Consider the following 25303-nt stretch of genomic DNA (forward strand, 5'->3'; position numbering starts at 1 on the left):
GTATACAGCATCCCTCACTGTACCCAGCTCTGTCTGTCAGTATACAGCATCCCTCACTGCACCCAGCTCTGTCTGTCAGTATACAGCATCCCTCACTGCACCCAGCTCTGTCAGTATACAGCATCCCTCACTGTACCCAGCTCTGTCAGTATACAGCATCCCTCACTGTACCCAGCTCTGGCTGTCAGTATACAGCATCCCTCACTGTACCCAGCTCTGTCTGTCAGTATACAGCATCCCTCACTGCACCCAGCTATGTCTGTCAGTATACAGCATCCCTCACTGTACCCAGCTCTGTCTGTCAGTATACAGCATCCCTCACTGTACCCAGCTCTGTCAGTATACAGCATCCCTCACTGCACCCAGCTCTGTCTGTCAGAATACAGCATCCCTCACTGTACCCAGCTCTGTCTGTCTGTCAGTATACAGCATCCCTCACTGTACCCAGCTCTGTCTGTCAGAATACAGCATCCCTCACTGTACCCAGCTGTCTGTCTGTCAGTATACAGCATCCCTCACTGTACCCAGCTCTGTCTGTCAGAATACAGCATCCCTCACTGTACCCAGCTCTGTCTGTCTGTCAGTATACAGCATCCCTCACTGTACCCAGCTCTGTCTGTCAGTATACAGCATCCCTCACTGTACCCAGCTCTGTCTGTCAGTATACAGCATCCCTCACTGTACCCAGCTCTGTCTGTCAGTATACAGCATCCCTCACTGCACCCAGCTCTGCCTGTCAGTATACAGCATCCCTCACTGTACCCAGCTCTGTATGTCTGTCAGTATACAGCATCCCTCACTGCTCCCAGCTCTGTCTGTCAGTATACAGCATCCCTCACTGTACCCAGCTCTGTCTGTCAGTATACAGCATCCCTCACTGCACCCAGCTCTGTCTGTCAGTATACAGCATCCCTCACTGCACCCAGCTGTGTCAGTATACAGCATCCCTCACTGCTCCCAGCTCTGTCTGTCTGTCAGCATCCCTCACTGCACTCAGCTATGTCTGTCAGTATACAGCATCCCTCACTGTACCCAGCTCTGTCTGTCAGTATACAGCATCCCTCACTGTACCCAGCTCTGTCTGTCAGTATACAGCATCCCTCACTGCACCCAGCTCTGTCTGTCAGTATACAGAATCCCTCACTGCACCCAGCTCTGTCTGTCTGTCTGTCAGTATACAGCATCCCTCACTGCTCCCAGCTCTGTCTGTCAGTATACAGCATCCCTCACTGTACCCAGCTCTGTCTGTCAGTATACAGCATCCCTCACTGCACCCAGCTCTGTCTGTCAGTATACAGCATCCCTCACTGCTCCCAGCTCTGTCTGTCAGTATACAGCATCCCTCACTGCACCCAGCTCTGTCTGTCAGTATACAGAATCCCTCACTGTACCCAGCTCTGTCTGTCAGTATACAGCATCCCTCACTGCACCCAGCTCTGTCTGTCAGTATACAGAATCCCTCACTGCACCCAGCTCTGTCTGTCTGTCAGTATACAGCATCCCTCACTGCTCCCAGCTCTGTCTGTCTGTCAGTATGCAGTATCCTGTGGATGGTGAGGCCTGAGCTCCCCCCGCAGAGGGTTAATCCCAGCTTTGCCTCGCCCTATCCTTTCCCAGGCCCTAGCTGCCTCCCTTCTCCCCGCGGTGACTCATTCTACTTTACTTTGTTGCCGATAGTAACAAGCGGACGCGCCCTTTCCGGCTGCAGGACCTCCTATTCTTCTCAACCATTGGTGGAGCTTCCTGTCAGTCACGGCGTTGCCATGGTGACAGGAGACGGAGCCTCTGGCTTTGTGGCCCTGTGGAGAGGATAGACAACAACAGAGTGAGGGAGTTGGTTCTGGTCACAGCGCCCCCTAGCGGCCCCTCCCAGCACCCAGCCACGGCCCCTGAGCTCGCCTCTAGCACACTCCGCACTCAGCGCTCCGGACCGGCTCCAGCATGAAGGTTACCGTGGATTTTGAGGAGTGCCTGAAGGACTCGCCTCGCTTCAGGTAAAGCCCCTGCCTGAGAGTCAGCGCGGCCTCCTGCCCCCTATAGGGTTAACCGTGCAGGGGGAGAGGTCAAACTTTAATAATCTCTCCCTGAATGCATGGTGTGCAGCACCCCTCCTGCCAGCAGCCCACTGACACCAACACTGATACCAACTCTGCCTCTACAGCTCCCATCATGCGCAGCCAGCCATTACTCTGCCTTGCTTATAACTGGCTGAGCATCATGGGAGATGTAGTTTTGAAACATGGGAGCCAGGGTTAGCCTGCAGCCCAGTGCCCCTATAGCATGCTATGTGAGTAATGGCATTACGGCTCACTATGGGGATTGGGGGTGGTAAACGAGAGATCAATCCTCTGACACAAAGTGTTGGGGGCTAACAAGTTTCTTTGGTTCAAGACACATATTTTGCTGTGTAACTATCAGGGGTCACCACATTTCACTTGCTGAGCATTGGGAAAGAGTTTGCAACAGCTGGGGTGTCAAAGGTTAACTGTCACTAACTGTGATTGTGTGTGTGTATGTATGTATGTATGTATGTATACACATTCATATAGTTGGTGAATTGGAGATTTTGCATGGATGCAATATTGTTAAAACTAACCGGGTTATTTACTAAAGCGGGAATGTCGTGTATTTCAACTTTGAGACCAAAATAACTGATCTGGAAAATATCTCCCAGTCGCTTATTATTATTATTATTATTATTACTACCACATATGCTTCAAGTTCTTCTGTTTTGGCCATAACATTTAAATGTACTTTTAATTCCCCCAAATTGTCATCATAGCAAATAACCTTTTTAGGATGCTATAAGTGCACTGGGGCAGGCAAACTAAGATTTTTCAATGTTTCTTTATATCTCATACTGCAAACAAGACATCATGTTCATAGAACTCTTAAAAGATGTTATTTTTAAACAATTAAGCGGATTATATTTGAAACAATTTTTTTGTATTGCATTGAAAACCTGAAAAAACTAATTGAAAATAACCAAGTTGTCAATAGAGAAGAGTTGTTTATATAATAGCTGTTAGCAAGCAGAATGTAAAACCATGGATATCCAGCATTTATTTATTTATTAAAGTTTTTGGGGGGCACAAAACTGTTAATGTGCAGAACTAAACCGCTCCTTTCACTTTAAAAAAAATAAAAAATTTCAATCACTAATAATGACGTATTCCAATTAAACGTGTTTGTTATTACTATTATTGTTGATAGAGCATGGTACAGTGGATTATGGTTTCACGAAATGTTATGGTGATTTTGTAATAAACATACTTAAACAGGGGACCCCCCACCCCGAGTTTTCTGCCTAGTCCATGCAATAATTAATTATATTATGTGTATATACTACTAGGTAAAGAGAAACAAACACTCCAAGCACCATAACAGTATGGTCAGATCAAAGATAAAGAGGTTCTCCAAGAGTCATACCAATTACAGCCTGCTGTTGTGGTTATGATGCCAATGGTACCCTGGCATAGTTATCTGGGAATGGGGAAAACTGTTTAGCAATACTTCCCTGCTGGGATTATCCAGACGGTTGTAAAGTTAACTCGGCAGGATGGAGGTTAAACACTGTATGTGCAGTTTTTTACAGTGAAATTCTGCACATAAAGGCTTCAGGCACCTTGACCACGTTAAATCAGTGAAGTGGTCATTGTACTTCGAGTAACCCTTTAACAAATATACTAAATAGTCCACTAATAATATTTAGAAAAAGTCATACAAAGTGTCACCAAAAACACCCTTGTAAATAAATAAGACATTTTTGCTTATTACTCCTTACAAATACGTTCTAGGGAAACCAACACATCACCATCCACTTTCAAGTGAATAGTGCCCAAAAGGATGGATATATATATATATATATATATATATATATATATTGTAGTAACTGCACAGTGGTCATGATGCTTGGAGTATCCCTTTAATTGGTTAATCCAACACTTCTAAAACATTTACATTTTTTTAATATATAATGTCCTGTTGGGCACCACTTAATCCCTCCCTCTGCCCCTTGTAAAATAATGAATAACTTACCTGGAATCCAGGGCTAGGTGAAGCTCCTCTTGCTCCCTTCCACGTAACTGCTTCTATTTCCATAGTCCAATCAAATGCTCCTCGTTCTCACGGCTCCTCTCAGCGCTGCCTGCAAGGGTTGAAGCTGACTACGCCTGTTTCCAACTTGCAGATGATAGATCTTATTATTGCATGGATTTAAAGAGACACTGCAGACCCCTGAGCACTTCAGCTTGCTGTAAAGCTTCATGTGTAGAGTGTGGAATCTTTTTTATTTATTTATTTTCATTTTTACAAAAAGTGCAGACTTCAATAGAAAGTGACTTTCAAGCTGAGAACAGACATTACTTCCTGGTTTGGTTAGCTCAGGAAAGCTTAAAGGGACACTATAGTCACCTGAACAACTTTAGCTTAATGAAGCAGTTTTGGTGTATAGAACATGCCCCTGCAGCCTTACTGCTCAATCCTCTGCCATTTAGGAGTTAAATCCCTTTGTTTATGAACCCTAGTCACACCTCCCTGCATGTGACTTGCACAGCCTTCCATAAACACTTCCTGTAAAGAGAGCCCTATTTAGGCTTTCTTTATTGTAAGTTCTGTTTAATTAAGATTTTCTTATCCCCTGCTATGTTAATAGCTTGCTAAACCCTGCAAGAGCCTCCTGTATGTGATTAAAGTTCAATTTGGAGATTGAGATACAATTATTTAAAGGTAAATTAAATCTGTTTGAAAGTGAAACTAGTTTTTTTTTTTCATGCAGGCTCTGTCAATCATAGCCAGGGGAGGTGTGGCTAGGGCTGCATAAACAGAAACAAAGTGATTTAACTCCTAAATGACAGAGACTTGAGCAGTGGAATTGCAGGGGAATGATCTATACACTAAAACTGCTTTATTTAGCTAAAGTAATTTAGGTGACTATAGTGTTCCTTTAACTCAAGAGGCAGCAATTACTCTGAGCAATTGGCTTGCAAAGACTTGAGCTGCATTGGCAAGTCTGTGATTTGAGAGCCACAAAAAGTCTAGGCTGTGTTAGAAAGCTTGCAAAGGCAGCAGACAAGAGAACTGCAGATTTTGCTACCTCTTTTTATATATACCCCCAATGAAGAAATGCACAATTAAATGCATACAGGTTTTCATTTGGGGTATATCTATGAAACAGTGATTTTTTATTTATTTTGTATTTTGGCAGTGGAGTGTCTAAGTCACATGTGCTGGTGGTGTATCTAGCTCCTGGTACAAAAGTAAAAATTCATGCATTTAATTGTGCATAACATTTAGGCCTAAGCATAGGGATTGAAATATTAAGCCCTGGTAACATTATTAAAAACCAAAGAAAAACAAGTTACCTGCGCTCTCTCCTTAATCCCTATGTATATTTAGACAAATGAAGGTCATTTACTTACTCCAATGGCCATTGGAGGGACTGCCCGCCTGCCAACGTCAAGGCAGACTCCCCCCTAAGCGGGTCCTAACACTGACCCTTCACCTTGCTTATTTGAGCTTCTGGCAAAGATCTCTAATGAGACAGAAAGGGGTATTTTGCTCAAAGAAGCTAGGTGAAGGGTCAGAGTAGGACCAGCTTAGGGGGTCTGCCTTGACGTTGGCAGGCAGGCATTCCCTCCAATGGCCATTGGAGTAACTAAATGACCATTTGTCTAAATATACATAGGGATTAAGGAGGTAACTTGATTTTTTTTTTATTTTTTTATATATATATTGGGGCTGATGTGTACTGTAGCCATTGCTGCCGCCCAGTAGTGATGGGCGTGAGCGCAGGACTTATCTTTCTGCACTGGTAATATTATTGGCTGGGAAAAGTGATTACTATTGGTAACTAGAAAAAGGATGACAAAGCATTTTTTTAAAGCCACAGTGACATGTGATGTGTTTTTTTGGGGAAGGAAGTATTAGGAGCAGTCTGCACGTTATCTGAATGTTTAGAAATCTAAATATCATGTTCTGGTGACTCACTGATCTCTGTAGATCTTTATACTGACAGGGACGTGGAAACAAAACACAAAGCTTTTATTTATTTTCTCCCTGTTTTCTGGTTTTATTTTGATAAACGTTTGGTTGCAAATGAATTACTGCCGACTCGTTGCTGGTGTTTTGAAGTCTGTTCTTGCCCTGTTCTTCGGTGTTCGTTTACACTAGAACCTTGGTATTGTACATTTGACCTCATTTAATTTTTGAAATCTATAAAGCAGCACTATGACCTGGAGGAACCCAAACCATTTCCATAAATCAATTTCAAACAATAATATAAATTGATTAATATTTGCATTTAAGCAATTTTTTATTTTGTTTAGCTGTACCAGTTTTTTTTGTCTGTTTTTTTTTTTTGTGTGGAGGTGGACTTACAATTGAATCACAATTTTATAACACATGTACTAGGTTTTAATTTATATATATTTGGGAGTCTAGCCAACTCCTTGGTTCTGCACCCCTCCCTGTTACAGGTGCCTCATCTCAGGTCCCTATTTAGCCTTGTACTGCAGAGAGCCTCAGATGGAATTTTTTCCCAAGTAAGTGGTTAATCTCATAAGAGCAGACATTAGACTGTGAGAGTAGGACCTGCCAAAGATGGGGTACATTGACGTTGTGGCAGGCTTATGCAATGTATGATCATATAATGTAACTAAATCCCCATTTTTTTGCCTAGATTAGGTGTTTTTAAAAAAAACTTTTACAGACTAATAAAGTCTGTCGACATTGAAGTTGCTGTTTAGTAGATAGGAGAGTTCGCTGGATCTTGTGTATTTATTATATATATATATATATATATATATATATATATATATATATATATATATATATATATATATATATATTACAAAAAAATCCTGCACTCCAACCTTTATTATATGATGAATTCAGACAACTGGTCCTGTTACTTCCTAGTTGTTTCGCTCAGTGGAGCAAAACTCAAGAGGAAGGGAAGGGAATTTCTCACAGCACCTGCCTTGCAAAGACTTCTCATTGAGTTGCATTGGGAAGTCTGTGATTGGACAGCCACAGAAAGTCTGGGCAGTATTAAAAGGGGATGGCTTGTAAAGGCTGAAGACACAATGAAACGTGCATAATTTAAATGTATATTTTTACTAAATGGTGATTTATTTATTGAGAGATTTTATTACTGTTTTATTTTCTTTGATTTAAAAATAAAATGTGAAAAATCTTTTTAAAGCCAGACTGTGAGCATTGGCAGTTAATTTTATTTAGTAATATCAGTAGATGTTTAATATTGTACTTACATATTTGTTAACCCAACTAATTGACTTTAACATGTTCAGTGATTTGGGTCATTTGACTCTTAGTTTCTTGTTGAAACCAGGACATATTTTTGGTTTTCCAGATTCTTGTCTTATAAATGGGTATTTGTTTTCCCATTTTTCTTTTTCTAATATTTTCTAGCCTGACTCCTCTCCCCGCCCCCACCCCACCCCCTATTCACTGATAAGTTCCCAGTTTAATGAATAACTCATAGTGTGATAGTAACCCATTTGGATATATTTTTTACTGTAATTTTTATCTTACAGCTTGTATCTTGTAAAATAAATCTGTTTTACTGTCACATGTTGAAAGTTAATACACAAGCACTTTTGTCAAGTCTGGCAACAATTCGCAGATATTATTTAGCAAAACCTGCAACCTGGAGATAGAGAGAGATGGATGGATAGATAAATATATATAGATATAATTTTTTATTTAAACTTTTTTTTTTCCCCTGGGGCAGTTTGTTCTGTACCAAAAGGGATAAGAGAAACTATTTTTGATATATATATTGTTGCAGGTCCTTGTTTACTGTTCTCTGTAATTGCTGTAGATATTGTTTCTACTGTGTATCCCTCCCAAGTAACCACATTACCTCTCTTGCATCTTGTGGTGATCAGCACTTCCATATTCATTCAAGGGGAACAGTTACTATTCTGGAAGTCAAGCCATTGAAAGCTGCCTATAACTTGTGTAAAACTTTTTTTTTTTATGTAATGTTCCTGTGTTGGTGTGTTGTTTTTTTGTTTGTTGCAAAAGTCCTTTAAGTTTTTAAGAGTGTCTTCTCTTTTTGTTAAAAAAAAAAAAGTGCCGATTTCAGTTGAAATTGGCACTTTTTTTTTTTTTTTCCAATTTATATTTTATTGAGTTATCATAGGTGATATACATCATTACCATTGTATAAGTAAGCAATATGCATGTGTCCATTAATAAGCCACTGTCTTGGGGCAAATTTCCGGGAAGCATACTGTGGGGTCCACCGGTGGTTATTAGTCAAGGGCATATGTCTCTGCGGACTCAGATGGCTATCTGGGCTCAAACTGGCCTTGGTATTGTTTTAGTCTCTTTGTCTGTGGGTTGGGTGGGACTGGTTCGTGTTGTGTGCTGTAGTGTCTGGGGTCCAGCGCCATGTGGCTCTTCCTCCTGCCGGTCTGTTCAGACTCTGTGCTTTACTGGGGCCGGTCTTTGATCTGCCCGCTTGGTGTTGCTTGGAGGGTGACTCTGTTGTGGGCTGGGACTGCAGTCCCAGGAGTTTGTAGAACGCCTCGGGGTCTTCTATTGACGTCAGGGTGTGGGATGTGTCCCCCACTGTCACTTCTAGGGACCCCTCCATTCCCCAACGGTACTTTATGGAGCAGTCTCTAAGTTTCCTGGCCACTAGTGCCAGTTTCCGTTTCTCCACCAGTACGGAGAATGGAATGTCTCCATAGATGGCTATTTTGCTGCCCTCGAAGTCTATAGCCCCTTGCGTTCTGGAGCGGCTCATGAGTCCGTTTCTGACACTAACATCTCGTGTCACCGCTATGACATCCCTGGTGGTCCCTTCCGGTGCTGCTGGGGATTTGCGGACTCTGAACGCCGATGTTATCAGTGGCGGGGGAGCTCCCCCCTCAATTCCCAGAGTGTCTATGAGGCTCTGAGTATATAGTAGCAGCCTCTCGTTTCCAATCTCCTCTGGGATCCCTCTGAGGCGTATGTTCCTGCGCCTATGTCGAGTTTCCAGCACTGTCACAGTGCGGTTTAGTCTCTGTACCTGCGCGGCTAGGTCCCCCATTTTCGCCACGGTCTCTTGTATTTGTGCATCTCTGGCAGTCTCTCTCTCTCTCTCTTCCGTAGCTCGGACCTTGGTGTGGACTGTCCCCACCTCGACCTGTACCACTTGCAGGTCCTCTCTCCATACTCTCCTGAGATCTAGCAGGAGTTTTTTTATGTCTCCCTTCGTGGAGGGGGCTGAGTCTTCGTCAGACTCTGATGCGGTGGAATCTCCGCCTGATCTTAGCGGCGTGGAGGGATCCTCTTCCTCTGGAGAATCTTCCGACAGTGTGTTTTCCACTCTGGCCTCGGGCGCCATCTTGGCTTGCAGCCGCGGTATGGGCCTTTCGCAGGATGAGTCGAATATCGGGTAATCGGGTCGTCTCTGTGTGCGGAGCTTTCCTGTTTTTGCGCCCCGTTGTCCCTCTGGTGGGAGGTGATGTTTCTGTCCGGTTACTTTTGTTTTTTACGGGCAAAATTGCGTTTTTGCCGTGGTTTGGTACGGAGCCTCTCACTTAGGCGTCCGCTCAGTCTCTTGGTCGGCCACGCCCCCCGAAATTGGCACTTTTATAAATTACTGTAGCCTTGTTTACACTCTCCTGGCTGTCAGTCAGACAACCGGTTCTGTTACTTCAGTGGAGCAAATTCAAGAGGTAGCCAATTGCCCAGAGCACTTGCCTTACAAAGACTTCTCATTGAGCTACATTGGGAATCTTGTGATGGGACAGCCACACAAAGTCTGGGTTGGGTTAGAAGGGGAGGATTTTCATACGGTTACTATGTTAATATCTTTGGATTTATGTTGTAGTACAATAACCTTTAAAGTGAAATATCTTGCTGTTATGTACATCCGTCCAGCCAAAGTGGGATATGGAGACATGGGAATGTACTTTGGATAATGCCGACTCTTCTGGAATGTACGCCATTTAAGAAATATATTGTATGTTATGCCATTGACAAGACCATCACGCAAAAAAAAAAAAGGGGGAGGATTTTCAAAGGCTTCAGACAAGAGATCTACAACTTTTGTAAGTTGTTTTAGATATACCCCCAATGAAAAAGGGCATATTAAATCAGAGCTTGACAAATCACAGATGCCAGGTTGCCATGGCGACTAGGAATTTTTTGTCCTCGTGCTTGGGTGTTTCTCAGCCCTGGCCACCTTAGGGCCCACCCAAGGCAGTTGGCTGTGAGCAATGGAGGTGAATGAGTTGTCGTCTGTCTGCTCTGCTCCCTCACTCCCTCTGCTGTGATGCCAGTACACTGCATTCCCTATGAAAATGCAGTGTTTAAATTGAAAAGCCTTTAGGGACAGGCCATAGTCCACAGAACCACTCCATTAAGCTGGTGACTATAGTGTCCCTTTAAGAATTGTATTTTTATTATTGAAAAAACCTGGCTCCTAGGGGAGACTCTCTCCTAGAATGAAAGAAAATTTGTCAAGCCCTGCTATAGTCACCAGAACCACTACAGCTTAAAGGACCACTTTAGGCACCCAGACCACTTCAGATTAATGAAGTGGTCTGGGTGCCAGGTCCCTCTAGGATTAACCCTTTTTCTTATAAACATAGCAGTTTCAGAGAAACTGCTATGTTTATAATAGGGTTAATCCAGCCTCCAAATCCTCTAGTGGTTGTCTCACTGACAGCCGCTAGAGGCGCTTGCGTGATTCTCACTGTGAAAATCACAGTGAGAGCACGCAATCGTCCATAGGAAAGCATTGTAAATGCTTTCCTATGAGACCGGCTGAATGCGCGCGCAGCTCTTGCCGCGCATGCGCATTCAGCTGAAAGGGAGGATCGGAGGCGGAGAGGAGGAGGAGAGCTGGAATAAAGATACGTTTTAACCCTTTACTCTCCCCAGAGCCTGGCGAGAGGGAGTCCCTGAGGGTGGGGGCACCCTCAGGGCACTATAGTGCCAGAAAACGAGTGTTTTCCTGGCACTATAGTGGTCCTTTAATGTTCTGGTGTCTATATCCTGTCCCGGTCGGGTCAGCAGTGAAAATGTTGCCTTTTCTGAGAAATGGCAGTGTTTACACTGCTGTCCAAGTCCACATTTAGTAGCTGTCACTGGGATAGACAATAGAGGGACTTCCTGAACGAGGTCCTGCAATCTGTACAGGACCTATATTCAACCTATTTACTTGATTCAGTGAATCTCTATGAGGAGATGCTGATTGGTGCAGGAAGGAGATTTTCTTGTGCATGCTCACTGGCCTCCGAATGCTTTCCTATGGGCAAGAAGTGCATTGACTGAGACCATCAAGATTGATGATCTCTACCAAGGAGGTGGGGACCAGCAAAGCAAGGGCTAAAAGCTAAGCTTAATTTTTTTTTTTTTTTTTAAATAAAATATGTCATTAGTTAAATAGGTATAGGGCACGCAAAGTAGAAGTGGTTTGTGATGTAAAACACAGTAGTGAAGTAGTGACATGTGAATTGGAGCTCCCCAAATATTCAACATAAAGCAAGTCTCTCATTAAGTATACAACCCATACTAATCTTTTAAAAGCGCAAATAAAGTGATGCGTACAAATGTGTAAGGGATAAGTGATATCTAAGACTAGATGTAAAAAAAAATTAAAAAAAATTGCCATTAGTGTAACCTGATCGTGAGGCTTATCCACTAAATATTGCCATATCTATAAAGTGAAAACACGTTCATTATGCATCCCAATATCAAGCAAACCTAAATACAAAGTGACAGCCAGAGTTCCTTCCTGGCACCATAATCACTGCAGCAAGTTTGGAGTGTTACTGTTACTGTAATACATACTTTTCTCAAGCACTATCTGTCTGCCATCAAACCAGGTTTGTGGACATTATACAAATGGACCACCTATACCCGGTGCCTGTTTCCTTTCCATATTTTTTTTTTTTTAAACGGCTGGCCCTACTATAGGAAGCATCCCTAAGCAAGGCACAACATCTCATATGATGCCAGAGTGCCTGCTTCATTGCCAACACATGGGTGTTAGAATGGAAACCCTTCTAAAGCATGTTAACATCTGATTGAAAATGAAACATTTTTTTAAGCCGACATAACAGGCTTTGTGAGTCCCAACCAGGGGAGGTGTGGCTAAAGCTATATGGAAAGAAACAAGTTTTAACTCCTAATTGATGGGTAATTTAACAGTAAGACTGCAGGGGGATGATCTATACGTATAGTTGATACCTATAGTACCTTTTTAAAATTTTCTTTAAATACATACATCTGCTAGAAATTACACTAGCACAATGTAAAAATTAAATGGTCTCTCCTTTAAAGAAACACTCTGAGCATATAATTACTACAGCTTAGTTTAGGGGATTTTAGTCTCTAGGCAAAGTACCACAGTTTTATGTCAAGCTGTTTAGAAGCAGATTAACAACATAGTGTCTCTCTCATTTGCACCTGGAGATCTCCCCCTCCTGCTGTATTGATTGAACAGAATTTACACTTTGTCATTATCAATCTCCATTTTATCCTGCCTGGACGACAGTGACTGACTGAGAGTGCTGGGTTAACCTACTTCCAGCGCTCGCGGCCAATGTCCTCTTCTAAATGTAATGATGGCCAATGTCCTCCTCTAATGTAATGAGGATTGTTAAGTAAACCAAATGTGCAGTACTTATAAAGTCTTGTCGAACACTTTACAGAAACACACAAACACACAGGAGTGTCTTGACAGATTAAAATGGTTTGTGAAATTTATATGTGGTAAAAATGTAATCCAAATTTGAACCCCATGCTCGCTATTCCTAGGCGAGTATCAGCCATCTGACACAGCCTACTAAGATTGGTGGTCATCTCATGCAACAGGAGAAAGTTAGCATTCAGATCTGCCCTTTAGAGTGAAATCAGTTTTGTGTGCAAATGTTTTCGTTTCTAGAACTGAGTGGGGGACCCAGTGAAAGGCGCAAACTCCATGTTTTGGCTTGCTTGTGAAATTTTACATGTGAAAGCTTTGGTAATGGTCACTTAGTACAAGATAAAGTCATAAAACTTTGATTTTTGTATAATGGGCCAACATATCGCATTGAAAACATGTTTTTTAAAAAAAAAAGAATCATTTGGTGTTAATCGGTCAATTTATGCACAAATACATGCAGTGCATTCGGGACAAATACATCGTGGTTTCTTAGATTTTAAACTCAATTATGGTCTGTAAAGGCTTCACATATTGATTTTCATTTTAAAACTTTCATAAGTGATTGTTATTAAAGCATCTGGATTTTCCGTTTTAAGGATAACCATTTTCTTTTTAACTTGGCAAGATTTGGAAAAAATATCAGATGTATAAAAGAAAGCAGCTGTAGTAATTTAAATTGGTTTTGCCAGACATATGTTTCTAATTTTAAGGTTTATTTATTTTTTTCGTTCTTGGATATTGTTTAATGTTTTTAACTCCTTCATGCCGTTAGCTCATTATGTAACGTCCTGTAGTTCTGCTGTGATAGGTTTAAATCACTGCTCACTCCATTAAAATTATACCGCCATTGCCAAAATGATATTGATAATTTCTTTGTCAGTGGGCAAACATTCAAAATCAGCAGGGGATCAAATACTTTCCCCCCTCACTGTACAAGGAATTTAACAATCACGACTGATACGTTAAGCCATATTCTTGCTCTTGTTTGCACTATGTGTGTGTGTTGGCTCATGCAAGCGTACTTACAGTATTCTGTGCAAAACTGACTCTAGTGACTGTCGCGAGAGGTGTTCCTAGGCAGTAATGTAAATGCAGCCTTTTATCTGAAAAGGAAGTGTTTACATAAAAAAAAAAAAAAACCTGCAGGGACAGGCCGTAAACTACATGTTGACTATACCTTTAACAAATCAGTTTTTGTGTGTAGGTCATGCCTCACTTCTCAATTTTCTGCCATTTAGGAGTTTCTGTCCCTGCAGCCCTAGCCACACCTTTCCTGCCTGTGACTCTCACAGCCTGCATAAAAAAACAGATGTTAACTTGCTTTAGAAGTTTTTATCTCCTGCTGTTTAAATTGAAACTTAGTGACACACAGGAGGCTCCTGCAAGGTCTAACAAGCTATTAATAGTGCAGGAGATAAGAAATTTTAAATTAACCTCTTAGTGGCCATAGACGTAAAGGGTACATCGTCCAAAAAATGGTTGTCAAAGACCGCGCACGTACCCTGTACGTCCGCGGCCAAAATGAGCACTGGAAATGATCGTGATTGCTTCCAGCCGCTCTAAGGGTATAACAAAATGCCTCGATATCGTGGAATACTCCCCCCTCACTGCCGGGCACCCGAGTTATCGTTCCCCTTGGAGCGATCACTTCCGGGTTGCCGCACGTGGCGCCCGGCAGTGTAGTGCAGAGCATCGGAAGCTTTCAAACAGGCTTCCGATGCTCTGCCTGTACTGAGTCGAGTCACTCAGTAAATGTAAAGGGGAAAAACAATATTATAAAAATAAAAAACCCACCCTCCCCATGTACTTACCGATCGCTGCCGTTCCCCCGCCGGCGATCGGTCTTCTTCTGAGGGGTTGAGTCCAGACAGTCCCTCCCCCCCCCTTTGCAATTTAGGACTCCCAGGGGCCATGTGACCACTCTAAATAGGTGTCCATAGTGCTGCCTGAACGGACAGGCACTCCCCCTGCTGGTGGAAAAAGTAAAAAAAGTTTTTTGTTTTTTTTTTAAAGTTAAAAAAAATTAAAATAAAGTTAATTAACAAATATATATATATATATATATATATATATATATATATATATATATATATATATATATATATGCCATTAGGCCTGAATTTGTGGGAGGAGTAAGGCCCCTACTCACCTCTGCCGATCAAGTTGATTGTCCCCACCCACCTACACCCTTTTAGCATTACAATTCTCCTTGGTGGGCCCTCTTTTATTTACAGGCCCATTCGTACGTTGGTTTTGGCACACCACAACCAACTTTTCCTTTTCAGATACTATCCATTACGTATTAAATTCAGAGCACAAAAAAATATATATATTTATAAAAAAAAAAAAAAAAATCTTTCAACATTGAAGTTGATGTTTAGTGGATAGGTGAGTGCGCTGGCTCTTGTGTATTGTATAATTTGGCCCCTCAACAGCACCCCCATTTATGCATGTTCAGGTGAGTGCAGCCAATCCCCCCTCTGTTTCATATATCTATCTATCTTGTATATAACGTCATACTAAGTGTATTTTATTATTAATATATACATATATTAATATAAAAATACACTTAGAGTAAAATTACACGTGTGTGTATATACATAACTATATATTGAGTGTATATTTATTATTAAAAATAAACTGTAAAAATAATTGTCAATATATATATATATATATATATATATCTCTATTGGTGTTCAAATGGATCGTCCGCACTCATGATTACAATAAAAATTAACTTTTATTGATTACATAAAAGACAATGCCAAAATTTTTTCGACGTTTCAGTCCCACTGCGGGTCTTTCCTCAGGAAACACTGCATTCGGATAAAATAAGTATATATTTGTTTTGAGCCTGTTGTGCAAGGAAACATTGGGAAATATATATATTGTATTTGTAGTTGGGGACAATAAGCAGAGTTATAGTAGTGGTGGTACAAGTAGGTTGTGATGTGCCGAAACCGACGTTCGGGTAGGCCTGTAAAAGAGGGCCCACTAAGTGAATGCTTAATAAAGGGAGCGGTGGGCGGGCTGAACCAGGAAATCCCGGCCCAGAGGAAGGGGAGGCCTGTGAATTTATAGGCTGGACAAACCCCTCCCACAACTACAGGCTCCGCCTTTCCATTTGTAGTCTGGGACATTAAGCCGAGTTATAGTAGTGGTGGAACAAGTCGGTTGTGATGTCCTCAAGCCGACGTTCGGGTAGGCCTGTAAAAGAGGGCAAAAAGTTTAACAGTTTAATCCTTAGTACGTGTTGACATTACATAACCAATACTTTAAATGCCTGCCTCAGTTCCCTCTCCATTTGAGGGATATCTGGTGTATGCAGACAATTTTATTCTAACTGTGTTTTGATATTAATATATATAATTTCATTCTATGTAAATCTCTTTAACGGCCGTGGACGTACTAGGTACATCCGACAAAAAACGGTTGTTAAGGACCGCAGACGTACCTAGTGTGTCTGCGGCAAATAGGAGCCCTGGACTTATCTCGATAGGTGATCCGTGATGATCACAGTCTGGGGAGACTGCCGGAGAACCCAGCAGTCCCCCTGCAGCAGCTCCGGTCCTCCAGGGCCATGTGATCACCATGATCACATCGTCGCAATAGGACTCTAGGAGCTGCCAGCAGGGGGACTGTCTGAGCTGTCAGGCAGTCCCCCAGGCTGCTGAAAAAAATAAATGTTATACATATAATATATATGTAGATATCCAAGATTTGCACTGGGCAACAGTGTCATTTATACCTGGAGTGCAAGCATATTGGATTTTTCTATAATATATGTGTGTGTGTATGTGTGTATCCCTCTGATCTTTACGTTCTTCCTCCTGTCTCTATCATCAAGGGTGTTAACTTGCCTTGTGATGGCAGTGTGTGCCATTTGTAGTTGGTGCAACTTGTTGCCAAGTGATTGCAGTCCCTGTTCCACGACATCATCCTCTGTGTCTCAGGTACGTTCTGTCACAGCTTGTACTTCCGTAGCCATTAATGGCAAGTCTGCCTTCCACATTTGCTGTAGATTATGTTGCAGGCCGTTTAGCATGGTTTGGATATCCTGTTTAGTGGCTGGTGCAGAGTTCGCCGCCGCCTGTAGGGTCACTCTGTCTGGTGCATGCTGTGTCAGGCTGTGGGAGAGTTCTTCCCCATACTGCATGGATGATGAAGCCTTCCGGCCTGGGGCTTGGGAAGGTATGGGCGTCTGTAGCATGAGTCTTATATCTCTTGGTGTGAAGGGAGTCTGTTTTTGCAACTTTCTACCAATTTCTTCGGCAGTGTGGCTGTCTATGTGTGGATTCGATGTCACCGCGGCACTCCACGCCTGGTATACCCTCTAGCTCACGGATCTGTCTGCCCACGCAGTAGGCCTTAGGAGTGCGGGTGCGGTGTTTCGCCATCCTGATGTTCAATCTGCCCTTCTCGATGTCTGTGAAGCGTCGGTGGAGCCGGTATGGAGAGTTTTAGGTGCTTGTGGCTCGGAGCTCTGGCAAGATCCGCCCCCGTTGTTTGCACAAAAACTGCACTTTCACTGGTGATTTAATCTTTGTGATAAGTTTTACTGATTTAGAACACTCATATTTGTGTTCAGCGAAGTCTCCCGAGTGTAACAATACCACTCATGTACATGTTTTATGGTGTTTGTGAAAGTTACAGGGTCAATATAGGGCTTACCCTATATATATATATATATTATATATATATATATATATATATATATTGGGTAAGCCCTATATTGACCCTGTAACTTTCAAAAACACCATAAAACCTGTGTGTGTATGTATATATTATACATACATACACAGGTTTTATGGTGTTTTTGAAAGTTACAGGGTCAATATAGGGCTTACTATATATATATATATATATATATATATATATATATATATATATATATATATATATATATATATATTTAATTTATTTATTTGTGTTCGGGGCGTTCTCATATGATATGGAATACTCTGGTGGAGAGAAATACAATAAAAGGAAATAGTCGGTTGAGGTGTGCCGAAACCGATGTATGCTGTAGGCCGGTAAATAAAGTGGGCAAAAAGAGAAAAGCAAGGTAATCATTTATTCAGTAACATAAGTACATATACATTATTAAGTAGACATCTTTATGAAAGCCCTCCTAATCTCTTGGACTGGGTGCGGGATGTAGGTGGTGAAAGCTGAGGACTTCCAGCGACCCAGTGTTTTAATAACATGAGCTGATATGTCCTGGCTAGAGGCTGTGGAGGCCGCTCCAATTCTGAAGGAGTGCCCCGAGTAGCTACTAGGGTTTAGACCAAGTCTGGTGATAAGCATCCGGACAAAGCATGAATTTTGCCGTGGTGAGAATGGTATCGTGTAACAACAGTAGGGGTCTTGAGGGGTGTGTTGGTTTCGTGGTTAAGAAAACGTCCAGCGCTTTTACCGGGCACCAATTGTTACCAGTGGGGTAGTAGTTTATGTGAACTGGTTCCCCCATCTGACTTGTCTTAGTCTTAGGTAGGGACAGGACGTAGTAGTCTGTGTGTTTCGTGAGGCAGCAACAGTGACCATAGTACACAACAGTCCCAATACATACAGTAAAAACCAAAGAAAAAAGTTACCTGCGCTCTTCCCAAATCCCTATGCATATTTAAATAAATGGAGGTTATTTAGTAACTCCAATGGCCATTATGTATAGGGGCTGTATGTATGTGGATAGTCCATGGTGTTCTGTTTGTGGGGACTTTGTATTTGTATGTGGACTGTTTCTATTATTTGTAGAAGTGTGAGGCTTATTCTGCAGCTTTTTTGTGTTTATCTAGCAGTGTGGGTGACTTCCCGGGGTCAAGTAGGGACCGGGCTAACCAGGTACAGGTCAAGGGCAGGAGCTGCAATAGCTGAGGCGGATTGCTCTACTCTAGTGCAGGGTTTTGTTCACCAGTGCTGGGATATAGTGATCTGAGATCACTTCCTCTAAATGCTGCAATGCGTAAATTGAGGATTGCCCATCACCACCTGCAATCACCACTCTGTTTACATGAAGAACTCCTGATAGGCCGTACCTGTTTGGTTCTAGTAGCCTTGAGTGCCATGCCGTAGGTTGCTGACCCCTGCCCTAGGGTGTCTACTTTTCAAAAATATATGGTTTGATGGGGGTAAATTGCATTGGCCAGTTTAAAACGTCCCAAATAGGACACGGGTGCATGATGACCAGCTGTGAAAATTCCAAGTTGGGAAAACTGGAATGCGCACCGTCCAAATAAGGTCTTTTAGCCCACAGAGAATCCGACACACCTGTACATGGGTGGTATCGCTGTACTCAGGAGATGTTGCTGAACACATATTGGGGTGTTCTTTGGCAGTAATCCTTAAAGTTCTCTGTAAATGTATTCTTAAATTGGCAAGTGTGTCAAAAAAAATCACAATTATTTAAAAAAACAAACAAATTCTTTTACATTTAACCCCTTAAGGACACATGACATGTGTGACACGTCATAATTCCCTTTTATTCCAGAAGTTTGGTCCTTAAGGGGTTAAAAAAACAAAACAACAAAACATTTTATTGGTGGTAAAATGGTAGTATGAAAACAGTCAAAATATCCCAAGTGTAATACCTTAGTTGTCTTCTTTTAAGAAAATATAACTTGTGAAGGGTTATTCATGGATTCCTGACAGATATCAGTGTTACAATGTAACGCGTTAATTTAGGGGGGGAAAAAATGGTGTTGAAATAGCAAAGTGCTACTTGCACTTTTTGCCCCATAACTTTCCAAAAAAATGCTAAGAACATGTCAACATTGGGTATTTCTAAACTCAGGACAAAATTTAGAAACTATTTAGCACGGGTATTTTTTGGCAGTTTTAGATGCGTAACAGATTTCGGGGGTCAAAGTTAGAAAAAGGGTGGGTTTTTAAAAGAAAAAATCCTATTTTATAAAAAAAAATTAATAGTAAGTTATATGATATGATGAAAATAATGGTATCTTTAGAAAGACCATTTAATAGCGAGAAAAACTGTATATAATATGTGTTGGTAAAGTAAAGGAGTAAGAGGAAAATTACAGCTAAACACAAGCCACGCAGAAATGTAAAAACAGCCCTGGTCCCAAATGGTAAAAAAAATTGAAAACTGGTCTGGTCACTAAGGGGTTGAACAGACTGTGCAATATAAAGTATAAACATTAGATGTCACTTTGCATGAAGTGTTTAGGAAGGCTTAATGTAGTTGTTCGGGAGTGTGTAAGTATGTCTCTGTTGGCTTTTTAATGTAAACACTGTCTTTTCTCCACGCTCTGCATGGAGGCGCTGAGCATTCCTCCTAAAGATGTATTGTTTCAGTGTACCTCTATGAGTATATGCTGATTGGCGCAGGGCTGCCATGCATGAGTAATAACCTCCCAATGCTTTGCTATGGGCAGCACTGGAAGAAAAGTAAGTAAACATGCATTTTACTGTAACGACAGGGAGCCCGAGGCCTAACTCTCACTACAAGAAATAGTGTGTTAGGAATACGTTTGTATTCCTGACACTATAGGGTTCCTTTAAGCTAAAGTTGTTTTGGTGGTGACGATGGTATCCCCTAAAATTTGGGACCAAGTAAAGAGTTTGTTTAGGTTTTTGGATAGATTAAATTTATTTTTGGGGGGGCAAAAGGGATTTTTAGGGCATGTAGAGTTTGAAATGTATACAAAGTACTCACTCTCCTACGACTGATAGTAGTCCTACAGGAGCTCTTAGTGTGAATCACTCAGTGCTGTCTCTGCTCTAACTGCAAGACATTTTCTGCGTGAGAGGATGTTAGTGGGCAGATGGGAAGTGATCCCTTACACGCCCTGTCCAGCCTCACACACACACACACACACACACACACACACTTGATAAACTCGAGTAGAACAGTGTTTTACATATTCTATAACTATTCTTGCAGCTCCACTATTAAGGATAGGCTTACTAGACTACAGAGGGCGCTGGCCAAAGCTGCTGGTATTCATCTCTTCACCAGCCAACCTAAGCTCCAAAAGGTGACCATATAAGTGCTGTAAATAGGCAACCCCTACAGGAGAGGCACCTATAGGCAGGTGTCTAGGCTGCATAATGGGGAATCTGGCCCTGAGGCCCGGAGCTGGGTCAAATTTGTGTTCTCACACTTGCCCAAAAATACAGAAAGAGCGTGTGTGGAAGATACTGTGAACTCTATGGTTAAACAATTTTATTATTGTCTTGATCGAAAGAATAATTTTGCAGTTACTGGTTTGGTTTTAACTGAATGTGTGGATACGTGTAATATAGGTTACTAAACTGTGCCTGTTGCAATCACAAGTATAGATTGCAGCAATTGAATTGAAGTACTGTTTTTTTTTTTTGCTTTGTATTATACAAAGTTACCACATTTGATTTGCACTATATGGTGTATTTTATTTTACATGCTTTTTCCTCTTGTTGGAGGATTTTGAACACCAAAGATAAGTATCCATTATTTATTTGTCAGCGCAACCCTGTTGAAAGAAAATACATCACAATGTGTTGCAGGGGCTCTGTTTCAATGAAATGACTAATTACAGTGTTTCATTAAATTGACTAAAAGAGCTCTACGGCAAGAAAAAAATCACATTGCGTGCTTTCCTTGTACTCAGTGGCTTTGAAGTAAATACATGATTCCCATTACTCTGTGTGGGGTTGTTACAATGTTGTGACCAGGCTAACAGTTGGGTGCAGGAAATTTCTCATGACTTCTTCATTATCCCATCCTCCCATTTTTGTGAATTTGCTTTGTAGAGGCACATTTTTAGATTCGTCAGAATGCCTTTATCACCACAAAAAAGAAATAAATCACACAAAAGTAACCACAAACATAACAATATACCAGACCTAGTGAGAAGAAGGACAAGAGTCAACCAATGGACCCCCAACGTTTCGGCAGAAACCTCAGGGTTATAATTAATACTCCAAAACCACTCCTGTGAAGCTAAAGTTGTTTTGGTGCATAAAGTGTCCCTTTAACCCCTTAAGGATGCAAGACGGTTCAGGACCGTCATCGGCATTTTCCCCTTGCCGACCGACGACGGTCCTGAACCGTCCTAAATTTAAAATGTACTTACCCGATCGCCGTCGTTCCCCCGGCGGCGATCGGCGTTGCTCCCGTTGTGGGGAGACTGCCTGCAGCCCAGACAGTCTCCCCATGGCGGATTAGGACCCCTGGGGCCATATGATCGCCCAACAGGGCGACCACATGGTCACAGTAGGTGTCCTAGTCTCTGCCTGCAGGGGGACTGTCTGTGCTGACAGGCAGTCTCCCTGCCAGTGTAAAATCATAAAAAAATTTCAAGTGAAAGTTAATAAAAAAAAATATTATTATATATGTGTATATATATATATATATATGATATATAGACATATATTATACCTATATAATATATGTCTATATATCATATATATAATGTCATGCTAAGTGTATTTTTATATTAATATGTACATATATTAATATAAAAACACACTTATAATTAATTTACACACGTATATATATAATATATATAATAACTATATATTGTATATATATATTATTATAAAATACGAATAATAAATAATTTAAATTAAAAAAATTAAAAATAATAATAAAAATTAAAAAAATTATATATCTATACGAAATGTTATTCTAACTGTATTTTGATATTAATATATATATATTTATATCAAAATACACTTAGAATGAAATTGTATATATATCTATGTATATATAAATAAATAAAAAGAATACGAACTATTCATATGTCCATATACAAAATGACATAAATAATTATATAAATATACACGTAGACTTCAAATATATAAATATGCACATATAATTCTACGTGCGTATTTATGTAATATTTTTACATAATTAAGTTATTTTATTGATTGCAATTTAAGGGACCTGCCTGCCAACCCAGGCCGAAAGTCTAGAGAATTTAATTTGCTAGCACTGTATTTTACCCTGTAACGTTCTACGACACCCTAAAACCTGTACATGGGGGGTACTGTTTTACTCGGGAGACTTTGCTGAACACAAATATTAGTGATTCAAAACAGTAAAACATATCACAGCGATGATATTGTCAGTGAAAGTGACTTTTTTTGCATTTTTCACACATAAACAGCACGTTTACTGATGATATAATTGTTGTGATACATTTTCCAGTTTTGAAACACTAATATTTGTGTTCAGCAAAGTCTCCTGAGTAGAACAGTACCCCCCATGTACAGGTTTTATAGCGTTTTTGAAAGTTACAGGGTCAAATATATGGGTCAAATATTTTTACATTGAAAATGGCCAGGTTGGTTACGTTGTCTTTGAGAGCGTATGGTAGCCCAGGAATGAGAATTACCCCCATGATGGCATACCATTTGCGAAAGAAGACAACCCAAGGTATTGCAAATGGGGTATGTCCAGTCTTTTTTAGTAACCACTTGGTCACAAACACTGGCCAAAATTAGCGTTCAATTTAGTTTTTTACTTTTTTCACACACAAACAAATATGAACGCTAACTTTGGCCAGTGTTTGCGACTAAGTGGCTACTAAAAAAGTCTGGACATACCCCATATTGAATACCCTGGGTTGTCTACTTTAAAAAAAATATGTACATGTGGGGTGTTATTCAGCGATTTATGACAGATAATAGTGTTACAATGTCACTATTGATACATTTTAAAAATATATGTTTTGAAACCGCAATATCCTACTTGTACTTATAGCCCTATAACATGCAAAAAATAGCAAAAAGCATGTAAACACTGGGTATTTTTAAACTCAGGACAAAATTTTGAATCTATTTAGCAGTTTTTTTCATTCGCTTTTGTAGATGAATAAAAGATTTTTCACATAAAAGTCAAAAAACATGTATTTTTTTTCAATTTTTCATCATATTTTTTCATTTTTTAAAAATTAAATTACATGAGATTATATAAATAATGGTATGTAAAGAAAGCCCCTTTTGTCCTGAAAAAAACAATATATAATTTGTATAGGAACAGTAAATGAGAGAGCGGAAAATTACAGCTAAACACAAACACCACAAAAGTGTAAAAAGATGCCTGGTCGCAAATGTACAACATCGCAAAAAAAGTCCAGTCCTTAAGGGGTTAAAGTATGTATGTGTGTATATATAAATACATCTCTATCAGTCTGTCTGTATGTGTAATTATGTAAATATATGTATTTTACTAATTATTATTAATTCAAACCGGTGTCTTATTTCTGAATATCTAGTGCACAACTAAAACAATTTGTGGGAAATAATTACCGGTAGTAGGTTTTTTTTAAATGTATTTATAGAGGAACACCTATACAATATTCATGAATCATAAACATGCCTTCTAGGCTGCCCTTGTGTTCTAAATATAGTGAAATGTGATCTTTGTCTTACAGGGCAGCTTTAGAAGACGTGGAAGGAGATGTAGCAGAACTTGAACTGAAGCTTGATAAGGTAAAAACCTTCAGCCACCAAGGTGTTACCATGCTAAATTTACCTTTCTAGGTGTTCCCTTACCATACACAGTCAGTGCTTGCTTTCTATGTATACATGTGTGAAACGTCAATCTGCCTCATAGATATATTCAATTTGTAATTCTAGAAAATGCAGTATAACTGTCAGCTGACCCATATCATGATTAATGAAAGACAAAAAGAAAACATTCCTGGGCTAGATTTAGCGAGTCTTGCTAAAATACCTGCTGGCCTTTTCTCTTTATGAAATAGAACTCATTTTCTCATATTAAAAAAAATACAAAATAAAAATAATTTTATGGACCTCTAATATTGATAACCCGATTTAGTTGAAATCAGTAGGACTGGGGGCAGCACAGTTCAGTGGTAAATAGCCTAAAAACCCAACAAAAGCTGCTATATATATCTCCAGCAAGCTAGAACCCAGGGCTAAAGAAGGGAGACAATTAGATGGAGAGAACTACAGTAAAATCATTAAGAGGGAACTGCAGAGGGTATATCCTATCTCATATTTGCACATTTAGATTTCAACACATCACACATTTAAATGTGTATTTTTATACAGTATGAGTGTGAGTGAAAGTGTTTGCTTGTTGGTGTGAGTGCGCCTTAGCATGAGTGAAGGAATGATTGAGTGGCCGTGGAAGAGACAAATTGACAAAAAAAAAAAAAAAGAACAGTATGGAATCTAAAGAGCACGGGTTTCAGACAGGATGTCGCGTCAAGGGGGGGGGGGGGGGAGGAAGGGGTTCGAGACCAGATACAGAGCCCGATATGCTGTTTTCATGTTGGCTACAGTGTGTTGAAATAGCCATACACAGAGAGATACAGAGCAGAGGGCAGGTCTTGCCGAACACGGGCCCTGCCTATTTCTGAGGAAGATGGGCTGAAGACTGTAACGTTTACATAGTCTGAGAATGTAACCATTGTCAGAACCCCGCTGGCCAATAAAGTCTTCCTGTGAGGGACTGCCAAATTCAAAGTCCTAGATCTGCATTGTAGATGCCTATTTGTATTTCATTAGATTCCAAAACCACACAATACATTTAGCTTTTCACATCCGTGTTCACCCACCGAGGGTTGTTTATTAGTACATTTTGATGTCCGGCACATGTAATTTGCCAACAGTTAGTTGTCCAGTATTTAAATGGGATTCCCATAGGATTCTTGTGAATGT

The 25303-nt window shown here is 40.6% G+C and overlaps 1 protein-coding gene across 2 annotated transcripts in view; it reads left to right on the forward strand.

The window, feature by feature from the left end:
* Positions 1–1844: 1844 nt before the first annotated feature.
* Positions 1845–25303, forward strand: part of ACAP2 (ArfGAP with coiled-coil, ankyrin repeat and PH domains 2) — a 73389-nt gene continuing 49930 nt past the window's right edge. For both annotated transcript variants that reach the window (XM_063442760.1, XM_063442761.1), the window contains exons 1-2: positions 1845–1994; positions 24049–24106. In XM_063442760.1, coding sequence (XP_063298830.1) covers positions 1942–1994; positions 24049–24106 — 111 coding nt within the window. In that variant the 5' untranslated portion in view covers positions 1845–1941. The remainder of the gene's footprint in view (positions 1995–24048; positions 24107–25303) is intronic.

Source organism: Pelobates fuscus, chromosome 2 (genome assembly GCF_036172605.1).
Source record: "Pelobates fuscus isolate aPelFus1 chromosome 2, aPelFus1.pri, whole genome shotgun sequence".
Taxonomy (NCBI): Eukaryota; Metazoa; Chordata; class Amphibia; order Anura; family Pelobatidae; genus Pelobates; species Pelobates fuscus.